At 52.1% G+C, this 23743-nt stretch overlaps 1 protein-coding gene and 1 non-coding gene across 11 annotated transcripts; both read right to left on the bottom strand.

Moving 5' to 3' along the window:
* Positions 1-2440: 2440 nt before the first annotated feature.
* TYK2 (tyrosine kinase 2) lies at positions 2441-21752 on the bottom strand. Of its 10 annotated transcripts, none has more exons than XM_064480218.1 (26): positions 21669-21752; positions 20431-20548; positions 20080-20186; positions 19587-19802; positions 16540-16663; positions 16284-16431; positions 15788-15951; positions 13820-14180; positions 13205-13414; positions 12965-13122; positions 11051-11159; positions 10770-10959; positions 10584-10687; positions 10304-10486; positions 10108-10195; positions 9153-9280; positions 8169-8304; positions 7927-8081; positions 7035-7185; positions 6479-6576; positions 6068-6260; positions 5585-5703; positions 5054-5226; positions 4717-4834; positions 3767-3877; positions 2441-3685 (listed from the first exon to the last, which is right to left on the bottom strand). In XM_064480218.1, the coding sequence occupies exons 4-26, from the start codon at positions 19780-19782 to the stop codon at positions 3551-3553; spliced, it is 3552 nt and encodes a 1183-aa protein (XP_064336288.1). In that variant the 5' UTR covers positions 19783-19802; positions 20080-20186; positions 20431-20548; positions 21669-21752; the 3' UTR covers positions 2441-3550. The 10 variants fall into 10 exon arrangements, with proteins under 10 accessions (XP_064336288.1, XP_064336287.1, XP_064336291.1 ...); XM_064480217.1 differs by having other exon boundaries at positions 21573-21730; XM_064480221.1 differs by having other exon boundaries at positions 19587-19797; positions 21573-21730.
* TRNAV-AAC (transfer RNA valine (anticodon AAC)) lies at positions 18834-18906 on the bottom strand. The gene has a single exon. It is a non-coding gene; the product is annotated as a tRNA-Val (tRNA).
* Positions 21753-23743: the final 1991 nt, after the last annotated feature.

Raw genomic sequence — 23743 nt, 5'->3', positions numbered from 1 at the left:
GAACCCTTGTACTCTGCCTGCGGGAATATAAAATGGTACAGCCACATGGAAAACAGTTTGGTGGTTCCTCGAAAAGTTAAACATAAAATCATTTGATCTAGCAATTCCACTCCTAAATATATATCCAAAAGAATTGAAAGCAGGGACTCAAATAGGTATTTGCACACTAATGTTCATAGCAGCATGGTTCACACTAGCCGAAAGGTGGAAGCCAGCCAAATTCTGTCCATCAACAGAAGATTGGATAAACAAAATGTGGTGTAGCCATATAATGGAAAATTATGCAGCCCTGAATCTTGAAAACATTATGTTAAGTGAAATAAGCCAGACACAAAAGGACAAATATTCCACTTACGTGAGGTCCCTAGAAAGGCAAATTCATAGAGGAAGTAGAAGGATGGGGACCAGAGGCTAGGGGGAGTGGGGAATGGGGAGTTAATATTTAATGGGGACAGTTTCTTTTTTGGGAAGATGAAAAAGTTCTGTAAATAGATAATGATGTTGATTATAGGATATTGTGAATGTATTTAAAGCCACTGAATTGTATACTTAAACCATTTTAAAAGGGTTAAAATGGTAAAAATTTATTTTATGTATATTTCACCATAATAAAATAAAGTGACACCCACCTATTTTGATTTGTATCCAAAACGTGAGATGGATTAATGGATAGGCGGAGGAATGGATAGATAGATGGGGAGATACAGTATGATAAATAAATTTAGCAACATGGTGATTGTGGAATCTATACACTGTACTCTTCCTACAACTTTTCTGTTTGCAATTTTTTTGGAATAAAAATTTAGAAAATGTAAAGTGCATCCTTGATGGATCTGGGTGGTGGCTTGTGCCACCAAAGGAGGGATAAGCAGACCCTGAGTGCCTCCTGCTGAGAGGACCCAATGCCTTTTGTGAAATAGACTTGCCAAAAACTGGACATGGACTCTGACCCTAGATTGGCCAACTTGAGGACAGAGGAATGGGTTAAACTTCACCACAAGGATGGCATCAGACTGGTCAAGTCAGCAGGACACACAGCCTAGATTCTTCAACAAATATGTTGCAAAGGGGAAAAAGGAGAAGAGGAACCCAGAACTTAAAGGAGCCTGTCTCCAACCAAAGGCAGTGCATGCATCTTGCTTAGATTTTTATTTGAAGAAACTGTAAACAAACAAACACCAAATCTAGAAGAGACCATCGGAGAAATTTCTAAACACAAGCTATACAACGATATTGAAGAATTATTGTTAAACTTTTTAGTTGTGATCATGACATTGTAGTTATTGTTTGTGGTGGTATCTTTCAAGATATCTATCAAAGTTTTTACAGACGAAATGCTATGCTGTCTGGGATTTGCTTCAAAGTGATCCTGTGGTGGGGGTCAAGTTGAAACGAGGTTGGCCATGGGTGCTGGAAACTGTTGATGCTGACTGTTGGTTCAGTGTAGGTTCATTACGTTATTCTCCCTAGTTTTGAATATGTTTGAAATTGTCCATAATAAAGGTTTTTCAAAAGTGGTTGCCCAAGAACAAGCCAAGATAATTTTGCAAAAAGAATAAGGAAAGACCTGCCCTATCAACTATCAAAATATATTCTAGTGGCAAGGACTTTCTTAAATTACCAGGTTAGATGGTGCAAGCAGCTATTCCCATTGGGTATCTGTCCTACTGATGCCCTTGAACATGGGTGAAATGACGTGCACATACGGTTATTCACGGCGGCAGCAGCATGGGCTTGGCAAAGGATGAGCAATGACTGCATGAACCCCAGCAGGGAGCAAACACTGATGACATCTGAATAATGGGCTAAAACATGACCATAAGAAGAGGAAACACAGTTGGCCTGGCTATATGGGACCACCCCAAAGACCTATTACATGGGAAAAAAAAAAATAGCAAGGATATAGTCTAGAGCTCTCTATAGTAGCCCAGACTATTATTTTTGCAAAAGATGGGAAAATAGAAAATAGAATTCAAAATTAAAAATACACAAAAAAGAAAAAAATAGAAAACAAAGATGGGAAAGTATAAAATATATATAAAGAAAAATAAGGGGAAAATGAGAAAATATAATATGTGTATAGATTTCCTTGTATCTGGATAAAAATGTCTCTGGAAGTCAAAACAGGAAACCAGACGACACTGGGTGTCTCCCAGGGAGGGGACGAGTGGTGGCTGAGGGACACAGGAGGGAAACATTTCAATGTCTATGTCAATATTACCTATCCAAAACTGAAAAGATTTATAGCTATAATGAATATTTAATTTTGAAAACTGCTATAAAAAGCAAATATCACTAGAAGAGTGTGCAACTGTCCAGTCAAGAGAGCTGAGACGCACAAGGTCTTGAGAAATGGGGAAGAAATTTAAATGTCTTTCACAACGTGGCTGACCCGTCTCAAATTAACCTGTTCCATAGAAACATGTTGGCAAACACTAGATTAACAATACTATCAAATGTTTATTAAGCACTTGTTTGTATATCTTTCTGATAAGCATTTGACAAACATGACCTCATTAGCTCTTTACATTAGTCCTACAAGGTAGCAAGCACGCCCATCCCCAGTTCATAGTTGAGAGCTAAGGCCCAGAGAAGGGAAGCCACTTGCCTGAGGTCACACAGTGAGAAAAGGGTGAAACTGGCAATCTTATCTACGTGGCATGTGGTCCCCCTTAGGGGACCTTTGCTGACATATTTAACATACAGATTGAGGGCCTTCTGTGTTCCAGGCACTGGTTTAATTGCTGGCTGGTGATTCATAGGTGAGCAAAGGTTGAATAGCTGAATCTGGCTTCTGCAGTGAGTGTCTTGCCCTAGCTGCAGTCCCCAGGAGAGCAGACTCTGCTGAAGAGGAGCCCAGGGACCATGCCTCTAGCAGAGGAAATATGAGTCTATTACTAGCTAGGGGAGATAGTGGGCTCCAAGGGCGGGTGCTGGAGGACGGCAGAAAGATCAGATTCAAGGGCCTGGTTAGCTCCCTGTTGTCCTGGGTCCCTCAGGAGCCTGGGTCAGGCTCATTACCTTGGAAGGTTTTATGGTTTGAATGTCTGTGTCCCCTCAAGAGTCATATGTTGGAATCCTAATGCCCAATGTGATGGTATTAGGAGCTGCATAGGTCATGAGGATGGGGCCCTCACTAAAGCAATTAGTGCCCTTATAAAAGAGGCTCCAGAAAGATCCTTTGTCCTCTTCCACCTTGGGAGGACATAGTGAGAAGGCACAGGCTATGAACCAGGAAGAGGGCCTTCGCCAAGACCTGACTAGGCTGATGCCTTGATCTTGGACTTCCCAGACTCTGGAACTGTGAGAAATACATTTTTGTCATTTATAAGCCACACAGTCTGTGGTATCTCGTTCTAGCAGCCCAAAGAGACTAAGGCAAGGGAAGTCAGTTCACAGAGATGTGTTCTCCGGACAGGAGCACAGCACAGGAAGTCGGTGAAGCTGACCTCCCACTTGTGAGCTCTCCTTGGGGCAGGGAGTGAGCGGGAGGCCCTCTCTGTGGGTCCTGCCTGCTCCAATCTCCCCCAAGCAGAGCTGCTGGTGGGCTTCAGCAGACACTGAATACTGAGGGGGCCTGGCTTCGGTATTTCTCATGGACCATTTTGAGGATGGGTATGAGGTTCTGGAAGGTCGGCCGGGATGAGGCCTCTGTTCCCCAGCAGTTCTTCATGAGCAGATAGATCTGGAGAAGGAAAAATTGAGGCTGTGATCTCTTCTCTCTCTGGGCTGATGGTGGGGGCAAGGGAGGAGGGGAGAGTCTCACCTCACAGGGACATTTCTCTGGCTGCGGCAGCCTCTCCCCTCGTTCCAGCAGCTCAGTGAGCCTCAGCACCATCATCTGTCCCTGGGTGTGGCCTATGAGCTCAATGAATTTCTACAGAAGAAATAAGACAAGCACTTTTTAAGAGGCGGGCCGTCTAGGTAGAGGTTAGGAGTTTGAAGCTGGACAGCAGGGGTTCTCATCCCACCTTTACCACTTCTCAGCTGTGTAATTTTGGACTTAGGACTTCACCTTCTAGGCCTCAGTTCTCTCATCTGTAAAATGGGTAATAACACCTACTACCTGGGGTTACTGTGAAAGTTAGATAAACTAATATTCATATAATAATTCTGAATTAGGTGTCTGCTGTTATTACTAAGCCTCCAAGCAAGTTGTTTTTGCCAGTTCCAAATCTTTTTTTTTCTCTCTCCTATAAAGGCACTCTGATTGGCTTTGGGAATAAATCCCTAATACACTCTAGGCTCCTCTCCCTAGCCAAGGACTACACAATCATTGGTTCCCTGGAGGGCACGTGAGCCAAGCTGGGCCAATCAGAGGGTCCTGAATTATGCTGGAAAGAGAAGAACCCTCTTCTCCTCAACTGGGGGGTGGGGACGGTCCCTAGAGGGGTGGGGGTCCACTGTTGCCACAATAGAGGAAAGGCGTGCTTGAGAAATGCTACCACAGAGAACTGTAGAGCCAAGAGATGGAGAAAATGGGATTCCTGATGACATTTGAAGGTCAAGATCAAGCTGTGTCCTCAGTGTCCTCCTGGAGTTTGCAAATAGTGGAATAAGCTATTCCTATTTGAGCTGCTTTCTGTCACAATCAAAGCATGCTGCAGTGTAAATGGCCCACTTTACAGATTGGGACTATGAGGCTCAGGTGGGGGAGCTGGGAACTGAATGCAGGCCTCACTAACTCCTCCCCAGAGGCACCAGCCTGGCTCTCACCGAAGGGGGACTCTGGCTGGAGTCACAATAGGTCAGCAGCTCATACATGGTGACCCCAAAGGACCAGACGTCGGATGCATAGTAGAACTTACACTCCTTCAGGCACTCTGGGGCATACCTGGAGAGAAAGGGCACTCAGGCCTTGGGCCAGACCAGGCTGGAGTCCTTACCTGGGGCTTAGGAGCCATCTGGCCCCAGTTAAGGGCCCACCCTTAAGAGACAGGGTAGTGTCACTGGAACCAGGACCTTCTGTCTGAGGCCCCAGCATCCGTCTCCTCCACCCTGTCTGCTCCAGGTCACCTGGGCACCCCCCTCCAGTTGGGTCCCGCCTGGTCACCAGAACACCGGGCTGTCCCCATCCTCGCGCACGCAGTAGTACTCGTGGCCGTCGGGCACGGCCTTGGCTAGGCCGAAGTCCCCGATCTTGACCAGCCTGTTGTTGTCCAGCAGCACGTTGCGCGCAGCCAGGTCTCGGTGCACATAGTGTTGCGCGTGCAGGTAGGCCATACCCTGGGGGCAGGGTGAGTCAGGATCAGGGTGACACCTGCCCCGCCAGTGTCAGTCAACCTCGCAGGGAACGGGCACCAGAGTGGGCAGGATGTTAGGTAGGGCCAAACAAAAGTAAGCTGGAGCCGGAGAGCAGAGGTGGGGCCACACAGGTGCTCCTGGGCCAGGGTCAAATCATCAGTGGAAACTAGATGGGTTGGGGGCCAGGCTGGCGGAGGTGTGGCCAGGTGATCTGTTGAATGGACAGGGATGGAGGAGAGCTGGCCCAGGGACAGGGCCAGGAGAGCAGAGGGGATAGGAAGGTCAGGCCAGGACAACCAGGAGGGCAGCAGGTCCTCCAAGCAAGGGTGGTCAGGCCCACCTCGCAGATCTGCTGGGCGAAGAGCAGCAGCTGGGCTAGCCCGACGCTGTGCCGGGGCAAGTAGTCTCGGAGGCTGCCCAGGGGCACGTACTCCATGACGAGCTGCACCGACTTCTCACCTGACACAGGAAAGGGGCAGCCTGTAAGGGCAGTAGAGGCAGGGGCCACGGGCCACCCACCCTGAGGCCTGCAGCCCCCACCCTAAGTTAGGTGGGAAAGTCAAGACTTGTCCACATTAGGCCCAGCCCTCAGGTGGGACAGAACCGTCCTGAACCAACCCGTCTCCAGGCAAGGGAGCTGACGGTGGCTCCCACCCACCCTAGTCTTGGCAGAGCGCCTACCAGATGAAAAGGAGGCAGCAGGGCCAAGTACATCCTCCAGCCTGGGGCTGAGAGGCTGTAACTGGCCAGGTATTGCTGGCTCCGCCCACCAAACCACACCCAAGCTCTGGCTCCGCCCACCACATATCTAGGCTCTGACCACCTTGGTCCTCGCAGCAGCCCTTGTACTTGACAATGTGCTTGTGGTAGAGCGTGCGCAGGATGTCGATCTCTCGCCGCCAACCCGTGCGGAGCTGGGGACCGCTGCCTGCCTTAAGGGCCTTCACTGCCACCATCTCACCAGTGCCATCGTTGGTGGGGTCATAGCAATATAGGCTGACCTTCCCGAAGTGACCCTGGCCGGAGCGTCCAGGAGCATTAGCCCCACCCACAGCTCCCCAGGCCCCACCTCGTCTGTTTGGAAAATCCTAGGCCCCACCCACTCCACATTGAAGGGTGCCCTTGGGGCCTAGGCCTCCCTCCCCAGAGCCTCCCTTGAAGCTAAGGGTCTTCTAAGGCCAGGGCTTTCTAACAGCCCCGGCCCCGCCCCCCCTCCTCCAGGCCCCGCCCTCACCTCGCCCAGATCCCGGATCTTTTTCAAATAACGCTTGTGGAAAACCGTGGGATCTGACACAGGCAAGTCCAGGTTCACAGACAAGACATCAAAGAGATCTGGAAAAGCCACAGTGGGTGAATCCCGATCCCCGCCCTTTCCCCAGCAGGCTCACACTTGGGGAAACAGAAAGCTGGCAACTACTACCCTCAGCATCTGATCCTAGAGATAAGGACACTTTTTTTTTTTTCAAGAGCTGGAAAATTCCACTTCTTGTCCAAAATGTGGAATTGGCCACACCAAGACAGATACCTGGGATGTTCTGAGGTTGGGTAAAGGGCACAAACTTTTAAAACCTAAAAAGTTGCCATGGTCTAATTCATCCAAAGAAGTTGTGGCTTTCCCCAAGCAAAACATTAAGGAGAGCTCGAAGCATCCTCTCCCCCTACTTGAGTGAATTAGAAACTGCACACACTGTAGGCCACTCTACAGAGACTGTGGGTGCACCAGGCCTGGGTCAGCAGGGATCCCAGCCTCTCCCCTTCACCCAGGGTCCTGGCCCTGTAGCAGTGCTTACTTTGGGGCTGCAGCTGAGTGAGGTCACGCAGGATGGTGCGGAAGGATGGCCGCTGGGCTGGCTCGTAAGTCAGGCACTGGCTGGTGAGTGTGGCCAGCTCTGGGCATGAGGGCTCCGGCAGCTTGTGCTGCTTTTGGTAGAAGCGCTCTTTCTGTTGGGGAGGGGATGGGAAGGAGTCAGTGCACCCTCTCAGTCCTTTTCCCTCGAGGCAGAATCTAGTCCCTGGAGTAGCAGGGCTGGACCAGCCAGGTCTTCGTTCTTGCCATTCCCATTTTACAGATGAGGCAAGTGAGCCTCGGCAAAGGGACGCAGATTTGTCCACCGCTGCAGAGCCAGGACTTGAACCCAAGTCCAGCAGACTGTTGTGCTGGAGCATTTCACACTTGGCCCTTCCTGCCCTGGCTTCTACCCACCTCTGGTTCCAGGAAGGTCCTGCATACTGCAGTTCCCTGAAAGCACCAAAGCCCCCAAGCCTTTGCACAGGCTGTGCCCTCTGTCTAGGCTGCCCTTCCTAGGTTGGGACACTGTGACACTTCTGCACTTGGATTAAAACCTCCTCTGGGAAGTCTTGCCCGACACCTCAGCTGGGTCAGGCGCATCCTTTGGGACCCCTTTCTCCTGACAGTCCATGCTTCCCCCATCACTGACCCAGCCACTGCTGAAAACTGAAGCCCGTGGCCTATCTGCTGTGTGCCACAACGACCTTATGAAGTTGGGACTACAGTTAACCGCAACAGATAGATGACCTGATGGAGCCCCAGAGAGATGAGGCAACATATGTGAGGCCGCTCAGCCAGAGGGGAGGCAGCTCTGGACACTAAATATATCCTCTAGACTCCTTGGAGATGCCTGCCCTCTTTGTGGAGAAGGCCCAGGGGTCCCCAGGACATACCTCGGAGGGGCTACGGCCCTGCAGAGGGGCCTCCCCATCAAAGCAGATCTCCAGGAGGGTGGCTCCAAAGCCCCACTTGTCCGCCGCGGTGCTTAAGCTGTTGGCTCCACCAGACAGGCACTCTGGGGCTGTCCAAGGGATCCGCTCTACTCGCTCTGGGGGGCCAGGGTCAGAGGTCAGTCAGCAAGGTAAAATAAGTGGGGAAAGCCCATCCCTATACCCAGCCCTGCCCAGGTCCTCACCCTCCCTGGAGAGGGCGCTCAGGCCCACGCCCGGGTCACTCAGCTTAATGAAGGGGCTGGTGCCCTCCGCCTGCCCCAGCCGTGCCAGCAGGATGTTCCGGCCACAAACGTTGCCATGAACCAGACTCTTGTCTTCCTGGGGTGGGATGGGGTGGAAAGAGGGCATGGCCACTGGGGGTGTAGGTCTCACCCCCATCCCATCCCATGTGGTCCCCACAGGGATAGCCCATGTGAAAAAAAGACAATCAGGGTCATTATGCAGATTCCAGTACATTGTCATAGTGACAGGCCAGCCCTGGGTGCCCAGTGAGTCCTTCCTGTTTTCCTGGCACTGGGGCCAAGGCTTTTGGTCAAGGACAAAAGGCCAGAGGACCCCTCTGCTGTCCTCAAACCCATGTGAGGAAAGCTCCTTCCCCAGGACCTTTGCACTGGGTGTTCCCTCCGCCTGGAACACACTTCCCCCAGATGCACAGTGAGACCTCCCCAACCCACCTATTTAAAACTTCACCTGTTCCCCAAACTGTAGCAAGTCTTTATCTCCACCTCTACTTTTCCAACATAGTTCTTACCACTTTCTGATATATTATGTAATGTACTTAATTATTATTTCTCATTTGTCCTTCCCAACTCAAATGCCAGCTCCCTAAGGACAGAGATTTCCGTCTGTTTTGTTTTCTGTTGTGTCCCCCAGGGCCTAGGACAGAGCCTGGCACACAGGGGGTATTCTGGAAACTGGGGTGACTGGACCAGGAGGGGCTGGGATGAATGGCAAGAGAGAGTGACAGGGTCTTGGACACCAAATGGAGGAGTTAGGTGTTCTCTCAGGGGAGGTGGGAGCCACAGGGGTGTATGAGCAGATGAGATTCAGGGAAGATCTCCCCAGGTCAGTGTGTGAATTGGAGGATGTGTCGAGGCCTCCACATCCAATGCAGAGGCTGCCCTGGCCTTCCCCACGGACCCAGGCCTTGCCTGTAGGCTACGCACCAGGTAGCTGAGGGCGCTGGCCAGCTGCTGGGCCACTGTCAACTTCCAGGCCAGAGGCACGTGGCCTCTCTCCCGCCGCAGCCACACGTCCAGGGGCCCATGCTCCACGTACTCCGTCACCATGATGTCTGCAAAGGCCCAGCCACTGCAGGTGCTGCCCACCTGCTCACCCTCCAAGACACCAGGGGCAGGACATGGGGGCTGGGACTGTAGGTGGGGAAGGGGTCAGGCAGGGGTGCGGTAGGGGAGGCTTGGGAGGGACTTTGGGGAGAGGAGAAATGCGGGATGGAGGGTAGGCTGAGGTGAGTGGTGGCATGAGGGTCCAGGATGGGGCTGGGGAAGTGGGGGCAGGTGCAGACAAACGCAGGTGTGGAGCTCCAGGTTGGGGCATGAGTGAAGTTGGGATCCCATAGGTGTCTTCCCAGTAGGGGTGCTGGTGGAGTGGGAGGTGTGCAGGGCTGGTGTGGAGGCCAGCGCTGATGGGAAAGCAGGAGAGAGGGACACGTGCGGTTGAGGTCGGTGGGCCTGTGGGCTGGCTGCAGTCACCTTGAACAAGGAGCTACAAGGTGCACGCAGAGTGAGGGGAGAGGGGCTGAGGTCTGGGAGGATCATGGTGGCCAACAAGGCTGGGTCTGTGTGGTGTCACAGTGTTGATGGGGTAGGAGGGCAGATGGAGCTGGGCTGTGGAGGTGTTTGGGTGACAGATGGAACTTGGGGTGCAGTACGGAGTCAGGGTGTAGGTGGAGGGTGAGGGTGTAGCTGGGATCAGGGTGCAGGTAAGGGTCAAGTTGTAGACAGGGTTCAGGGTATAGGTGAGAGTCAGATGGGCACAGACTGGGGTTGGGGTATAGGCCAGGGTCAGTGTGTAGTCAGGGATAAGGACGCAGGTCGAGGGTATAAGTTGGATCGAGCTGTAAATGGAGGGGCACGGGGTGGGGGGGCGGGGCCCACTTACTCTCGGAGCCGTGCACATAGACGCCGTGCACGAAGACCAGGTGCACGTGGGAGACCTGGCTCATGAGGCTGGCTGTCTCATAGAAGGCCTGTGGGGACAGGGCAGGTCAGGTGCAGACCCTGTCCCCTTCATCTTGCCCCAACCACCGCCATTCCCCCCCCTCCCCCCACCCTGTCCCCTGGCCGTGCTCACTTACCAGGGCGATGTCATGGTGACCGGGGTCTAGCACCTTGAGAACCACTCGCAGGTCCTGCCCACGGCCCTCGTCGGCCGTTGCGGGGTCCCTGCCACCTGCCTTGTCCTCCTCGGGGCCTCCGCCCTCCACTCGCAAGACGCCCTCATACACGTTGGTCCTTGTGCCCTGGCCCAAGTGGGACAGCTGGGGGGGACATGGCATGGAACACCTCCATGACAACGGCTCAGGGCTGCCTGCCTCCCAGTGCCCCACGCCCGCAGGGGCGCCTCCGTCGCACTACCTGGGTGATGTCTTCCTGGCGGACGCGGTGGAAGCTGAGGTGGCTGAGGTTGAGTGGCCTGGTGCTGGCCTGAGACCCCCGCATGATGATGAGGTTGGAGATCTCTGGGGGTGGAAGCTGTCACTGAGGACTGGCACAGAGGGGAAAGGATTTCCGGACCCCGTGGCCCCCCAACCATCTCCATACCTCCTGGCCGGGGCAGGCAGCAGCGGCGCAGGGAAAAACAGTCGTTGCCGGCCCGCAGGGAGCATCCCTGCAGGGCAGCCCGCAGCTCCCGCACGCTAGGGAAGGGCTGGTCCCAGCCCTCCAGCGTGATGGTCCCAGCTTGTACCTCTATGGGGAACTTCCGCAGGCGCAAGCCCTTCGGGCCAGATGCCTAAGGTGGGGGGTGGGGGTGGGGGCAGTGAGCAGGGGTCCAGGCAGGGAGCGAGCCCTGCCCCAGCCCAGGACCCCCACCCCAGGCCCACCTGGTCACGCTGCGCCACCGTGAGGATGAGGCGGTTGAGGTGGCTGGTGCTCCAGTGAATGAGGTAGAGGCCATCCTCGGGCCGAAGCTTGGCCAGCACGAATGGCTCCCTGGGCAGGGGATTGGGGACGACAAGGGGGCACCATCAGGGCACCTGGGGGCACCCTCCCAGCTGAGATAAATGTCAGACACAACTTATGTGATGACACTGTGTCTGAATACACACACACAGATGTAACACTGTCACACACACAAAAACACACACAGACACAGGTACCCGAAGAGGCACACACTTGTGCATAACAACTGTCAAACACCATGGCTTACAAGGTGACACACACACAGACAGGAAACCGCCATCAGATTCCAGATGGGCACACACCCAGCCACAGACACAGCCACTTGCGGGGTGGCACACAATGCACAGTCTGTCACACACCCAAAGGCTGGTGATCGCAGACACAGCGCTGACCCAGCATAACACAGTAGCATGGGCATCGGCACCCAGACCCAGAGGCGACAAGTGTCATGAGCACAAACAGGTACTACAAGGTGTCACAGCCACATGGGCCCTGACAACTACACACATGTTGGCTCACACACTGCTATGGACTGAATGTCTGTGTTCTCCCTAAAATTCCTGTGTTGAAGCCCTAAACCCAAGGTGATGGCATTAGGAGGTGCACCTTTGGGAGATGATTATGTCATGAGGGTGGGGCCCTCACGAATGGGATCAGTGTCTTATGAAAGGGACCTCAGAGATCTCTCTCGTCCAGTTCACCATATGACAAAGACAGAAGACTGAACTTCTGGCTGTGATCCTGGAAGTGGGGCTCTCGCCAGACACCAGATCTGCCAGCACCTTGAACTTGGACTTCTAGCCTTCAGAACTGTGAGAAATAAGTGTCTGTGGCTGCTAAGCCACCGAGTCAATGGTATTCTGTTAGAGCCGCCTGAACGGACTAAGCCACACGTTGATGTGGCCCACAGACCCCTGACGGGTGGCACACACTTCAGAACGACCCCTTCACCCTCCTCTGGCCTAGAGACTAGGCTTGGAGGGGTCAGACCTAGACACCGCCAGGGGACAGCCCCAACGTCACAGGTAGAATGGGGGACACCCAAGCACAGGGCCAAGGACCAGACAAGCTGACAGTCACAAACCCCAACCCAGCAGCATGGCCACCCACACCCCTGATGACCATATAAGCCCTGACACTTGACATCCTCAGCCCCACATGTCCAAGCAGGGCACTCAGACAGTGATCACAATTACCAGGACCCTGCAAAGGTGTTCACACACACATCTGAATGGCCACCAGCGTGTGGGGCAACACACAGCCCCGCAAAAGTCACTAGTCATGTCACATGCGAAACAAGGCATGATGATTTTAAATGCAGTCACCAGAGCAGTGACACAGCTGTATGCCAAATGGGCTGTTAAACATCCAGACGTGCACAGTGACAGTCCCAGACCCAGGCACTCTCAGCACGACACACCACCCATGCCACTGCCGGCGCCCTCTCTCCCCCCTATTTGCACACACGTCTGCACACACACACATGGGCAGGCTCACGTGCACTTCTACACACGGACACACATGGGTGAACAGGTGCGCTCACCCCTGTGCACCTACTGATGTGAATACATGCCCCGTGTGGTACGAGTGAATCCTTGTACACATACACGTATGCACACACAAGCAAACACGCACATGAAGACACGAATGCCTACCCACACATGTGCATTCACACACGTGCCCTCACACCCTAAGACACACAGGCACGCACTGAGACACAACCGTGCACACACCTCATTCAAACCCCATGGTCCCTGGAGCTCACAGTCCCGTGGGCAGCTGCCACCACCTCGGCCCACACCAGCCACTTGCCCTCCCCCTGACCCCGCACTCACAGCAGGGGTCCATGGATACCGTCCTGGATACTCATCACCAGCCGTGGAGGAGCCACCTCGTGGCATAGGTAGTGGCTCGAGTCGGCGGTCAGGCGGAAATAGCCATCCACCAATGACACCAAGGACAGGGCCGCAGCCCGGGAAGGCAGGGTCAGCTCCTGTAGGCCAGGGGGACGTCAGGCAGGTGTTGCAGGTCAGAGGCGCCCTTCGCCAACCCCTTCCCCCAGTCCCGGGCCCCACCAGGCACTTGTTGTCCTGACAATGAATGCTGACACGGCGTTCTTTCAGCACCATGTGAGTGATGTCCTGGAAGTCACAGAAGTAGGCCCATGGTGTCTCCCGAGGCCTGTCCGCTGGCTGGTTGCCCTCTTCTTGGACCTTGGCTTTCTTCCCAGATGGGCCAGCACGGGGATTCCTGCTGCTGTCACCATCAGCACCACCACAGGGACCCTGGAAACCAGCATGTGGGGCAGATGAATGGAGCAGGGCTGTGCCTCTTTAGTCCCCCAGCAGAGAGGCGGGAGCTGGAGGGAACAGTAACCTTTTCAGGAATCCCCCCATGAGTCCCAGTGCCACAGGCTGGACAGGGCACCCACCCAAAGAGAAGCCAGAACTCAGAGAGGGCAGGAAGGAGGCTCCTAGCCCTCTCAGCCATAGATGCCAGACAAAGCGGTCTCTACAGGACAGACTCCAGAAATCAGGTCCCTGGGGGCAGGCAGACAGACACATCTCAGAGCCACGTGGGGAAAAAAACCACCTGCACCAGAGTCCCTTCAGAGGCCAGGGCCAAGGCGGAGCAGGAGTGCCATCGCCCAGCTGCCCCGGGCCACCAGGTGAAAGAGGCATCCCGCTCACCTCTGCCTGTATTAGCCGCCACTGGATGCCGTCAGTGCCCGACACCAGCACCTCGTGGGTGGGGGGTCCGGGGGCAGACTCGGGGTCCAGAGAGGCCTGCCCGCCGTCCTGGATGTAGCAGGGCTCCCCCTCGGCCTGGGCCAGCAGCTCGAGATGGCACACGGGCACGCGCTCTGTGCCAAAGCGGGGTGCCAGCTGCTCCAGCGTGGCCAGGTATTTAACCATGACGACCTGCTGGGAGAGGCATCCCGGCTGGAAGGCCCTCAGGAACCTGCGGAAGATGCTGCGCAGGCGCAGCCGTGTCAACACGTTGTGCTGCTGGATCTGCCGTCGGAAGGAGCATGGGATGCAGTCCTTGAAGCTGTGGGGACCACCAGGAGGGCCAGGTCAGGGGCCTGGGTTGCAGGCCCAGCTGGGTGACATGGGGCAAATGGCTTAACCTCTCTGAACTTCAGATGTCTTGTCTAGAAAAAGGCAGGCTATTCTGGAGTTGGAAGGAGAGAATGTGATAGAGGGCCAGCGTGGGGAGGCTGGGTGGCATCCATGTCCAGGGCCTGGACTCCAGAGGAGACTGGTGGCTAAGATCCCAGCTCTTGGGCAACTTCCTTAAGCTCTAAAGGGCTCTGCCTTGGGGGCAGGTGGGGACAGTGGTAGAGCGCATGTTCAGCATGCACAAGGTCCTGGGTTCAATCCCCAGTACCTCCGTTAAAATACATATGTATATATAATTATCAATAAAAGGTACCACTCTGGGAAGCCCCTCTGCTCTTCACAAAGTCCTACCCATCACTCATTCTCCTACCCTGCAACTGCCCACCAGTATAGTCCGCTTAGATCACAGATTTCCAAGCCTCACCCTCTATGTCCCAAGCTGCCTCTTCCACCCCTTGAACAGAGGGATCCTAAAGCTCAAGGTTCTAGCTGCCTCTGCCCCCAATTCCAAGCTTTCCAGGGCTCCCGAGGGCCCTCAGGGGAAAAAGGCCCCCTGACTAGTGCCTGGCCAACTCCTGAACCTGGGCAATCCCATTCCAAGTTCAGTTCCCCTGGAAACAGGTCTTTGCTGCCTCCTGCCCTAGGCCTTTGTACATGCTATTCCCTCTGCCTTGAATGCTTTGCCAATGCAATCCACAAATGGATAAAGCCAACACAACTTTCAGGTCTCAGCAAAAACGTCGCCTCCCCCCAGGAGTGTTTTCTGATCTCTTGGGTAGGGTGCCTCCTCTGGGCTTGCCAGTGCCCTGAGCTTCACAGCCCTAGTCCTCTAGAGTGATAAGAGGACAGGGACCGAAAAATATGTGCTTTAAGAAGAACCACAGGTCCTGAAAGACCCATTTCTCCTGCCGCCTCCTCCAGGCAGTAAGCCGTGATTGCCCCAGCCTGCACTGCAGTGGAGGCGAGCAGCTCCCTGGATCCCTGTCTCCTTCCTTCCCTTGAACTCTAGGGAGTCCTCCAAGCCCACCCTGCTCTAGCCTCCAACATATCAGGCACGGTCCAATCTCAGGGCCTTTGCACTGGCTAATCCCTCTGTGGAGAACTGTCTTCTCCCAGATACCCACCTGGCTCCCTCCTTCATTTCCTTAGAATCTTTGAATTGGAAAGCCACCTTCTCAGTGAGGAATTCCCTGACAACTGTTTTAAACTGTACACCCCTCACTCTCTGACACTCCTCCCTTCTCTTCTCCTGCTTAATTTTTCCTAATTGTCCTTAACACCATCTAAAATGCTATACCTTATACTTCTGTGTTTTGTTTATTGCCTGTCTCCATCAGATGTGAGCTCCAGGAGGGCAGAGATTTTTGTCTGCCTTGTTCATTGATGTGTTCCCAACACCCAAAATGAGTACCAGCATACAGTAGGTGCTCGATAAATGTTTGTTGAAGGCATGGCAGTATGCAAGGTCTATCCTGGCCCCCAGATGCCCAGGCATTCTACCCACCTATGCAGCATCCCCACCCCATTCCCAGACACCTGATCTTCTTGGCCACCTTCTCAAGGGGGACACCATCGCGGAGAGCAAGGTGGCAGAGGTGCAGGAAGGCCATGCCCAGGCTCTCGTTCTGAAAGTGGTGGATCTCCTCCTCACTTGACAGCTCCCACAGCGATGCCACGTCATTGACAAATTCATGCTTGCCCTGGGGATGGGGGAGTCAAACAGTAAGGGTGACATGGGAACCTGTTCACTCCCAAGCTTCTGGCCACTCTGGGAAAGGGATTGAGCCCCCATTTTTTGTGATGGCCAAATATACAGCATGTATGCCTCCTCTGTCCAACCCTATGCCTGTGGCAGACATCATTAACTGATCACAGCATTCTAAGAGTCTCAAAACCCTTCGGTTCAGGCAGCCAAAGAATCCCAGAAGAATGTATTGAAATCTATCAGCTATGGTAAATTGGGAGGGAAATAGGGACTCTTTAATTGCCCTGTACCCCACAAACAGTCCTGCCCCCCCAGCCCTGCTCACACCTGCTCAAAGAGGTACTCAAAGGAGGCTGGGTCCAGGAGTTGTATCCCTTTCTCTGCCTGTTCTGAGGAAGCCTCAGCCCCTGGGGGCCCGCAGCGGTACACAGCCGGCTCCTGAGGATTCATGCCATGCCAGTTCCGGAAATAAAACCTGCAGGAAGGGAGGGGGCGCAGCTGGGGCTTAGCGTGGATTCAGACCAGCTCCAGGAAGGTGGGGACAGAAAAAACGGGACAAGCCTTCCAAGGGGACATCACCCACCTCATGCGGAAGTGCAATGTCAGGCTCCTGTCTCCAGAGATATCTAGGATGTGGTTTGGAGGTAGCCAGACCTGGGCCTGGGCATCAAAGAGGGCGAAGAGATTGAAGCAGGGTGGAGTGATGCCTAGAGAGGGGAGAAACAAGTCAGGAGTTGGTGTCTGCTGCCATTACCCCTGTGGACCCCCAGACCCTCCCTTCACAATCCCTCCCTGGGCCTCCTCCCCTGCCAACACAAGGCAATGCAATATGTTGACTGTGCTGTGGCCTCACAGAAAGACTACAATTCCCAGCCTCCCCTGCAGCTAGGATGGCGTCATGGGGCTGGTTTCTGGCCAATGGGAGGTGGGCATAAGGGGTATGCATGTTTCCAAGTTCCAAAATTAACTCTCCTGCCCTTTTCCCTGCCCCAGGGATGTTGGAGACCCCTTGTGCCTGGTGGTGAAGCTACAAGATAGAGGTGAATCATCTGAGCTGCATTAGATTTCAGGTAAACCTTCATTGTCTTAACCCAAGAGAATTGCTGCTTGTTACTACAGCAAAACCTATCATAGACTGACTAACACAGCTCTACAAACTGCTGGTACTTTTCCTGGTCTCTCTCTGAACTCCAGCCTCAGAGAAATAGCCAACTACCACTTGACTTTCTCTCTCTGGACATTTCAGGCCTCCTTAGACGTGCCAAACAGATCTCACCTGAGGTCCCCAAACCTGCCTCCCCACCACTTGGTTCTTTAAGCCAGGATTTGATCCTCATTTTCAACTCCTCCCACGGCCCCTCCACATCAGACTGGTCACAAATCCTGCTCTTTCTGCATTCTCCATCCCTCTGGGACCCACCTACTTCCTTCCAATCCAAAGCCCAGCCCTAATCCAGCCTCCAGGCTTACTGTCATTCCCCATGCCCACAACCCAAGCATCTTTTTTATACACATCACTTAAAAGTTATATCCAAAACAGTCCTTCCAGAATAATCTATAATCACCTAAGTACCAGCCACCTGATAAAGAAATAAAATTTGGCAAGTATAACTGAAGCCCCCAGCTACATCCACCTCCTTTCCCCTCCAACAAAGAGGTAACCATACTCCTGAACTAGAATTTATCATTTTCATATCCCCTATGATCTAGTCTTGTTTTCTTTCTTTTCTTAATTTTAGTTTGCTTGGGGATTATTTTGGGGGGGGGTAATTCAGTTTTTATTTACTTATTTATTTTTAATGGAGGTGCTGGGGATTGAACCCAGGACTTTGTGCATGCTAGGCTTGCACTCTACCACTGAGCTATACCCTCCCCTCTACCCTATGATCGAGTCTTGAATATTATAAACTTGAATGCGGTATTACACTATAGGTGTCCTTCTGCAATTTGCTTTTTCGTGCTACAGTAGGTTTTAAGCTTCACACATGACATACGTAACTTTGGTCAAATTCCTTTTTCTTGGCTGTATAGTGTTCCAGAGCTCAACCATACTGCAATTGATGTGTGCGTTCTCTTGTACACAGACTTTGAAATGGTCTCCTGTTTTTCACTAGGATAAACTAGGCAGCTCTGAACATTCCTGTATGCATCTGGAACACATGGGCTGAGTGTCTGCATACCTAGGTTGTAGTACTGTGTGCCTTCAGAGGATGTACATTTCAACCAAGTTACATGATGGCAAATTGCTCTCCAAAGTCATCGCATCTAAGTGTACTGTCCCTCAAAGAAGGAGCATGCCTCCCTGTGAGACAACTTCCTAAAGAACCCAACTGTTTCACTCTCTGGCTTAAACCTTCCATGGTTCCCCTTTGTGCCCTGAGGCAGCCCAACCCCCTTAGTCAGCCATCCATGAGCTAGGCCCAACCAATTATGCTCTGGTTCCAATTCCTCTTTCCCTTCCGAATTCTTGAAACTGATCCTCCAGTTACTCTTAAAGTCCTTTGCTTTCTCTAACAGATCAGGCTTTCTGGGCCCTCAGCCAAGCATGTTTCATATCACCCAGCAAACCTGTCTAACTTCTTTAAGAATCAGTCATCAATGGGAAAGTCCAAGGTGTTACAGAAATCTACCAGAAGGCCCTCATCCAGTTGTGGGGAAGGGGGTTTGAGAGGATGTCCTGGAGGACGTGGCATGTAAGCGAAGTCCCCTTGGAGAGACCTTCTCCTCCTCTGGCAGAAATTACACTTTTGAGTACATCTACTGCAGGCTCTCTGGATAATTCCATGGTTCTCAACTGCTTCTAGGAAAAAGTCTAAACTCTAAACTACTCCCCCTGGTGTTTTTTTTTAAATTAATTTTTCCATTATTTTTTTTTAATGGAGTTACTGGGGATTGAACCCAGGACCTCATGCTTGTTAAGCATGCACTTTACCACTGAGCTATAGCTTCCCCAGTCCTCTAGTGGTTAAGGCACTGTAAGATCTGACCCTGCCTGACCTCTTCCTATCATCTCCTATCTAGAGGTCACCTCCACCCTGGTCTCTCTGCTCCTGCCCTCACCTGTCACAGTCTGCTCCCCCCACAGCAGCCAGAGAGCATCTGTGACCCCTGAGGCGGTCATGTTCCTCCTCTGCTCACAGTCTTTCATGGCTCCCACCTCTCTTGGAGTAAAATCCAAAGTCCTCCCTAAGGCCCAGAAGGCCCTGCACAACCTGTGCCATCACCTCCTTGCCCTCCCCTACTCCTGTCTCCCCTTCACTCACTCAGCTACAACCACACTGGCTTGTCACTGTTGTTGGCAAATTTCCCACCTCAGGGTCTTTGCACTTGCTGTTCCCTCTGCCTAGCACCATCTTCCCCCAGATATCGCTGTGGCTCCCTTCCTTATCTCTTCAACTTTTTCATTTTTTTGCCATTAGCTCTGGCATCCTATGCAGTTTTCTTATTTACTGTGTTTCCTGTTGATTCCTATTAGAATATCAGCTCTCCAAAGGCAGTAATTTGGGGCTGGCACACAGTAGGTGCTCACTCAGTGTCTGCTAGAGTGTGAATGGGCAGACGATTGGGTGGATGGGGCCCAGATGCTGCCAGCACCTCCACCCTGCCATGGGGCCAATGCCTCGGACTTACAGACTTTGTGTGCGATGTGGATGCAGACCTCCTCTGCCGTCAGTGTAGCCTCGCTGAAGGTGACCCAGGGCTCCCCACCACCAGGGCCAGCCCAGTGTAGAAGAACCTTCAAGCCTCCTCTGGTGGCCATGGGCTGAGCTTCATCCCCATCGGGCTTTCTGCCCCTGGTGGTGGCCCCGCAATGGCACAGAGGCATGCTCTTGACAGCTGGCTGGGCTGGGAAGAAACATTCTATCAGCCCCTAGGTCTCAGCCTGGAGGCCCCTCTTTTAGCATCTCAACCTTGCAACCATCCAGACTTGAGGCCCGAAGATTCTGGACCCTCTTTGCTGTGCAAACTTAGGCACCCAATTCCCCTCCCTGAGCCTCAGTTTCCACATCTGCTTGTTGGAGATGGGGTGTGTCCCCACCTATTAGAGCTGTCATGAACAATAATACTCCCAAACCTCTTTCCTGGACAAATTCACCGATACAAAAATCTGCTCTGAACCCACCTTTCCAAAATAACCAGGCAGACAGGTGTGGTCAGACAGACCTGGAAGGTGAATCCTGTGTCAACTCAGGCAAGTCATTTAGCCATGCTGGGCCTCAGTTTCCCCATCTGGAAAATGGAGATATGGAGATGCTGAGAGTGTTGCCCTGAAGAGATGATTGTGAAGTTTCTACCTTTTTTTTTTAAATGGAGGTATTAGGAATTGAACCAAGGACCTCCCGCATGCTAAGTGCATGCTCTATCACTGAGCTATACCCTCCCCTCCCTCCTCCACCTTTTTTTAACTTTTAAACTAAAGCTGTGAGTGAATTATGCACCACTGTTACCATATTGCAGACAGGTAAGGACTTACCATTGCCATTTTGTTGTTTTCTGGTTGTTTTGCAGATCCGTTGTTCCTCGTTTCCTATTCTGCTGTCTGTCTTTGTGTTTTGATGTAATTACTACAGGATTTTCCCCTCGTGGTTACCCTAAGTTTAATGTTATAAGTGTAAGGTATTTTATGAGAAATTACATAAATTCTCATAAAATACCTTACACTTATAACACCCTATTTTAAGCTGATAACAGCTTCACTTCAAAAGAATTTGGAAACTTTACACTTTTTAATTTTCCTCCACCTCAAATTTTGATTACTGCTGTTATTATAATTTACATGTTTTTTATATCGTGTAACTAAAACAGATTATTGTAGTTATGAATTTTTTTCTACATTCTTTTTTTTTTTTAACAGAGGTTCTTTGGGATTGAACTAGGACCTTGTACATGCTAAGCATAAACTCTACCACCCACCCAACCATTTCCCTCTCCCTACATTCTTTTTTTTAAACTAGAATGAATTAGGTTGTGATGGTTCAACACAGTTTTGCATGTTATACGGTCAGCACCTTGATAATAGGCATGAAAAAATAACATCGGAGAAGAGCAAGAATGAAGTCCTTATTATTGGCTTTATCATCACAATGATTTTTCTCTTTCAAAGGGCCAGGCTTCCTGAGGTCCCCAGTATCTCCCGGGAGGGTCTGTCAACGATTCCACGGATATTACTGATTTAAAACAGTGACGCAGAAAAGAGAATGTTTTAATAGCGCAATGTCGGATTCGTCAGGAAGCAACTTCTCTCAGCCTGTTTCCTCATTTGGAAAATGGGCACGTAATAGTCACTATCTCAAAGGGTTGCTGGGAGGATTCAATGAGATGAGGCAGGGAAAGGGCCCGGCCCTGGCATGCAATAAGCTAAAATCACTATTATTATCTTACTAACGCTCTAGATAAGATCGTGGGGATGGGGCTTTTGGGGTGCCCATCTCCTTCTTCCTAGTTCCCCCTGGGTCCAGACCCAGCTTGGAAGATGGGGTCTGGGTGAGGTCCGCATCCCACACACACTGAAACCTCCAAACCCCTCTTGCAAGCCCCTCTGGCAGGGGAAGGAACCGCGACGTGCACCCACCGGGCATCAACTAGTCCCAAGGCAATGTGGGCGCTTCTACCCACCTCCTGCTACCGGCAGCCTGTCCCGAGCCTCCCGCCGGCCGCATCCTCCCTGGCGACCTTCCAGGCGCGGCCCCTCGCGATCCCCTCCAGACTCACCCTTTCGCAGGAACTCTGGCTGGAACCCGGGACCCCGCCCCACCACCCTGCGGCTGCCGCCGCCTGATCGCCGCTGGGACACCGTCTCCTATTGGCCGCCTGAAAAGAGCACACTCATTGGCTGCTGTCCTGCTCCGCCCTTTCGCTGCAGCGGCGGCTCTCCTATTGGTTCCAGCTTCAGTTTTCGCTCAGCCCAGGGGCGGGAGAGTGTGGTCTTCCTGCCGCGCAGCGACTTCAATAACCCATGCGGTCGGAGGACCCAAGTCAGGTTTCCGGACCTGACTCTCGTGCAAGCCCAGGGTACTCATCTCGGCGATCAAGGCTGCAGCCGGCCGTCATTCAGTCCTCCAACCCTCCTGCTATATGGCTCTACATTCCTTCCTGCCTGTCTTCCCTGTCTGCCTGGCCAGCCCTGCTTCCTTGGTTGAGACCCCGCTTTCCTCCGGGAGGCATTTCCAGCCCACTTGCTCACATCCCTCTCCTGATCACCTGTAGCCCTGTCCTATCAGGCCCCCTTGCTCTCAAGGTAGCAGCTTGGACGTCCTACCTGATCCGAGTTCTGATCCCTACACAGCAAGTCGCTGCGATTTACTGAGAAGGCTATGCGCTGAGCGTATTGCAGGAATTATCTCATTTGATTCCAGCAATAGTTCTCTTGGTTTTTTGTTTGGTTTTTGTTTGTTTGTTTGTTTGTTTGTTTTTTAATGGGGGTACTGGAGATTGAACCCAGGACCTCGTGCATGCTAACCATTCACTCTGTCACTGAACTGTTCCCAACCCCACCCGCCGGGGCTCCTATTCTCAATTCCCAGAGAAAGAAACTGAAGTACAGAGAGATGACAAAGACTCTCCTTAACCAAACTTTAGTCCTCTGAGCCCTATTCTCAACTACCCCTTAACCCCCGCCCCAGTCCTGTCTTTGGTCTGCACAGTCCAGTCTGAGCAAAGAATCCTGAGTCATCCCCCAACTCTTGTTATCTGATGGATAACATTAATATATAAATCCTTGGCCTCTCTTTAGCAAGAATCCTGTTAAGTCAGTTTAGCAAGGCTCTCCCTCCCCTTGATATATCTCCATGGACCCCCTGACTCTTGTGATTTGGCCAGCTATCCCCAGCTGTCTTTGTTGTATTCAGGGTTGAGCCCAACTCTCTCCCCTTTTACAAGCACCCTTACTGCAATAGTCCTGCATAAAGTCTTCCATACCGTTTTGACAAGTGCCAGAATAATTTTTTTTTCTTTAACAGACGTTGAGTAACTTTCCCAGGTCACAAAACACAAAAGGGCAGAGCCAAGTCTATTTCTGGAGTTGGAGCTATAACTGCCAGGGTCAAGGGCACGGTGGCTATTCATCTCTGAGTCTGAGAAAATGTGGGGAAAACCAGACTCTTATTCACAGGACAGCTGTGGAGATTCAGCTTAAATTTGTAGATTGAGATTTAGCTTGGCACCTAAAGGGTAGTGAGTGCTGGGAGCTTGGGGATTGGGGAATGAATGGTGATTCATCCTGACAAGGGAATAATTTGCAACTGGGGGGAAAAAAGAGAGAGAGGCTCTGTACTGCTATGAAGACATCTTCAGAGTATCTCTATATTTCATAAGAGAGAGGAATTAAAAGAATGTATTATATTTCCTTGTGCCTGCTCAGCCCACCTATGGAAGGACTCAAGAGAAATATGGAAATATTGGTTAGCTCAAGGGAAAGAAATTTCAGAAAATCTCAGGAAAGAAATCTTGATACCCCCGTTTCTTCTCACACCCACCTCTGGTTCATGAAGCATAACTGCTTCTCAGCCTCCTGGACAAGCCCTCATCATCACTTGCTGGAACCAGTGCAAGTTGCTTTTATCCTGGTCCGAGGCTCCTGTCCTTGCCTGCGCCCACCCCCACCCCGCTATCTGTCTTCCCTGCATCACCCAGAGGACATCTGTGAACATCTGAACACAATCTCTTCTCTTTTATAGATGTTAGTGTTCAGACCCGGAGCCTGATTGTATGGGTTATAGAATTATAAAAAGCATTTAAATGCACAGTCCTAAGGGTCTCTTATGTTATAAGGGCACTGATAGGGGGAA

The sequence above is a fragment of the Camelus dromedarius genome, chromosome 27 (genome assembly GCF_036321535.1).
Source record: "Camelus dromedarius isolate mCamDro1 chromosome 27, mCamDro1.pat, whole genome shotgun sequence".
Taxonomy (NCBI): domain Eukaryota; kingdom Metazoa; phylum Chordata; class Mammalia; order Artiodactyla; family Camelidae; genus Camelus; species Camelus dromedarius.
This window is presented reverse-complemented; position numbering and strand designations above follow the sequence as displayed.

Coding starts and splice junctions, on each gene's coding strand:
- TYK2 (XM_064480218.1), bottom strand. CDS start 19,782: ATGCCTCTGTGCCATTGCGGGGCCACCACCAGGGGCAGAAAGCCCGAT. Junction 16,432..16,539: donor ACATTGCACTTCCGCATGAG/GTGGGTGATGTC, acceptor CCCTTCCTGCAG/GTTTTATTTCCGGAACTGGC. Junction 13,415..13,819: donor GGCGGCTAATACAGGCAGAG/GTGAGCGGGATG, acceptor GCTGGTTTCCAG/GGTCCCTGTGGTGGTGCTGA.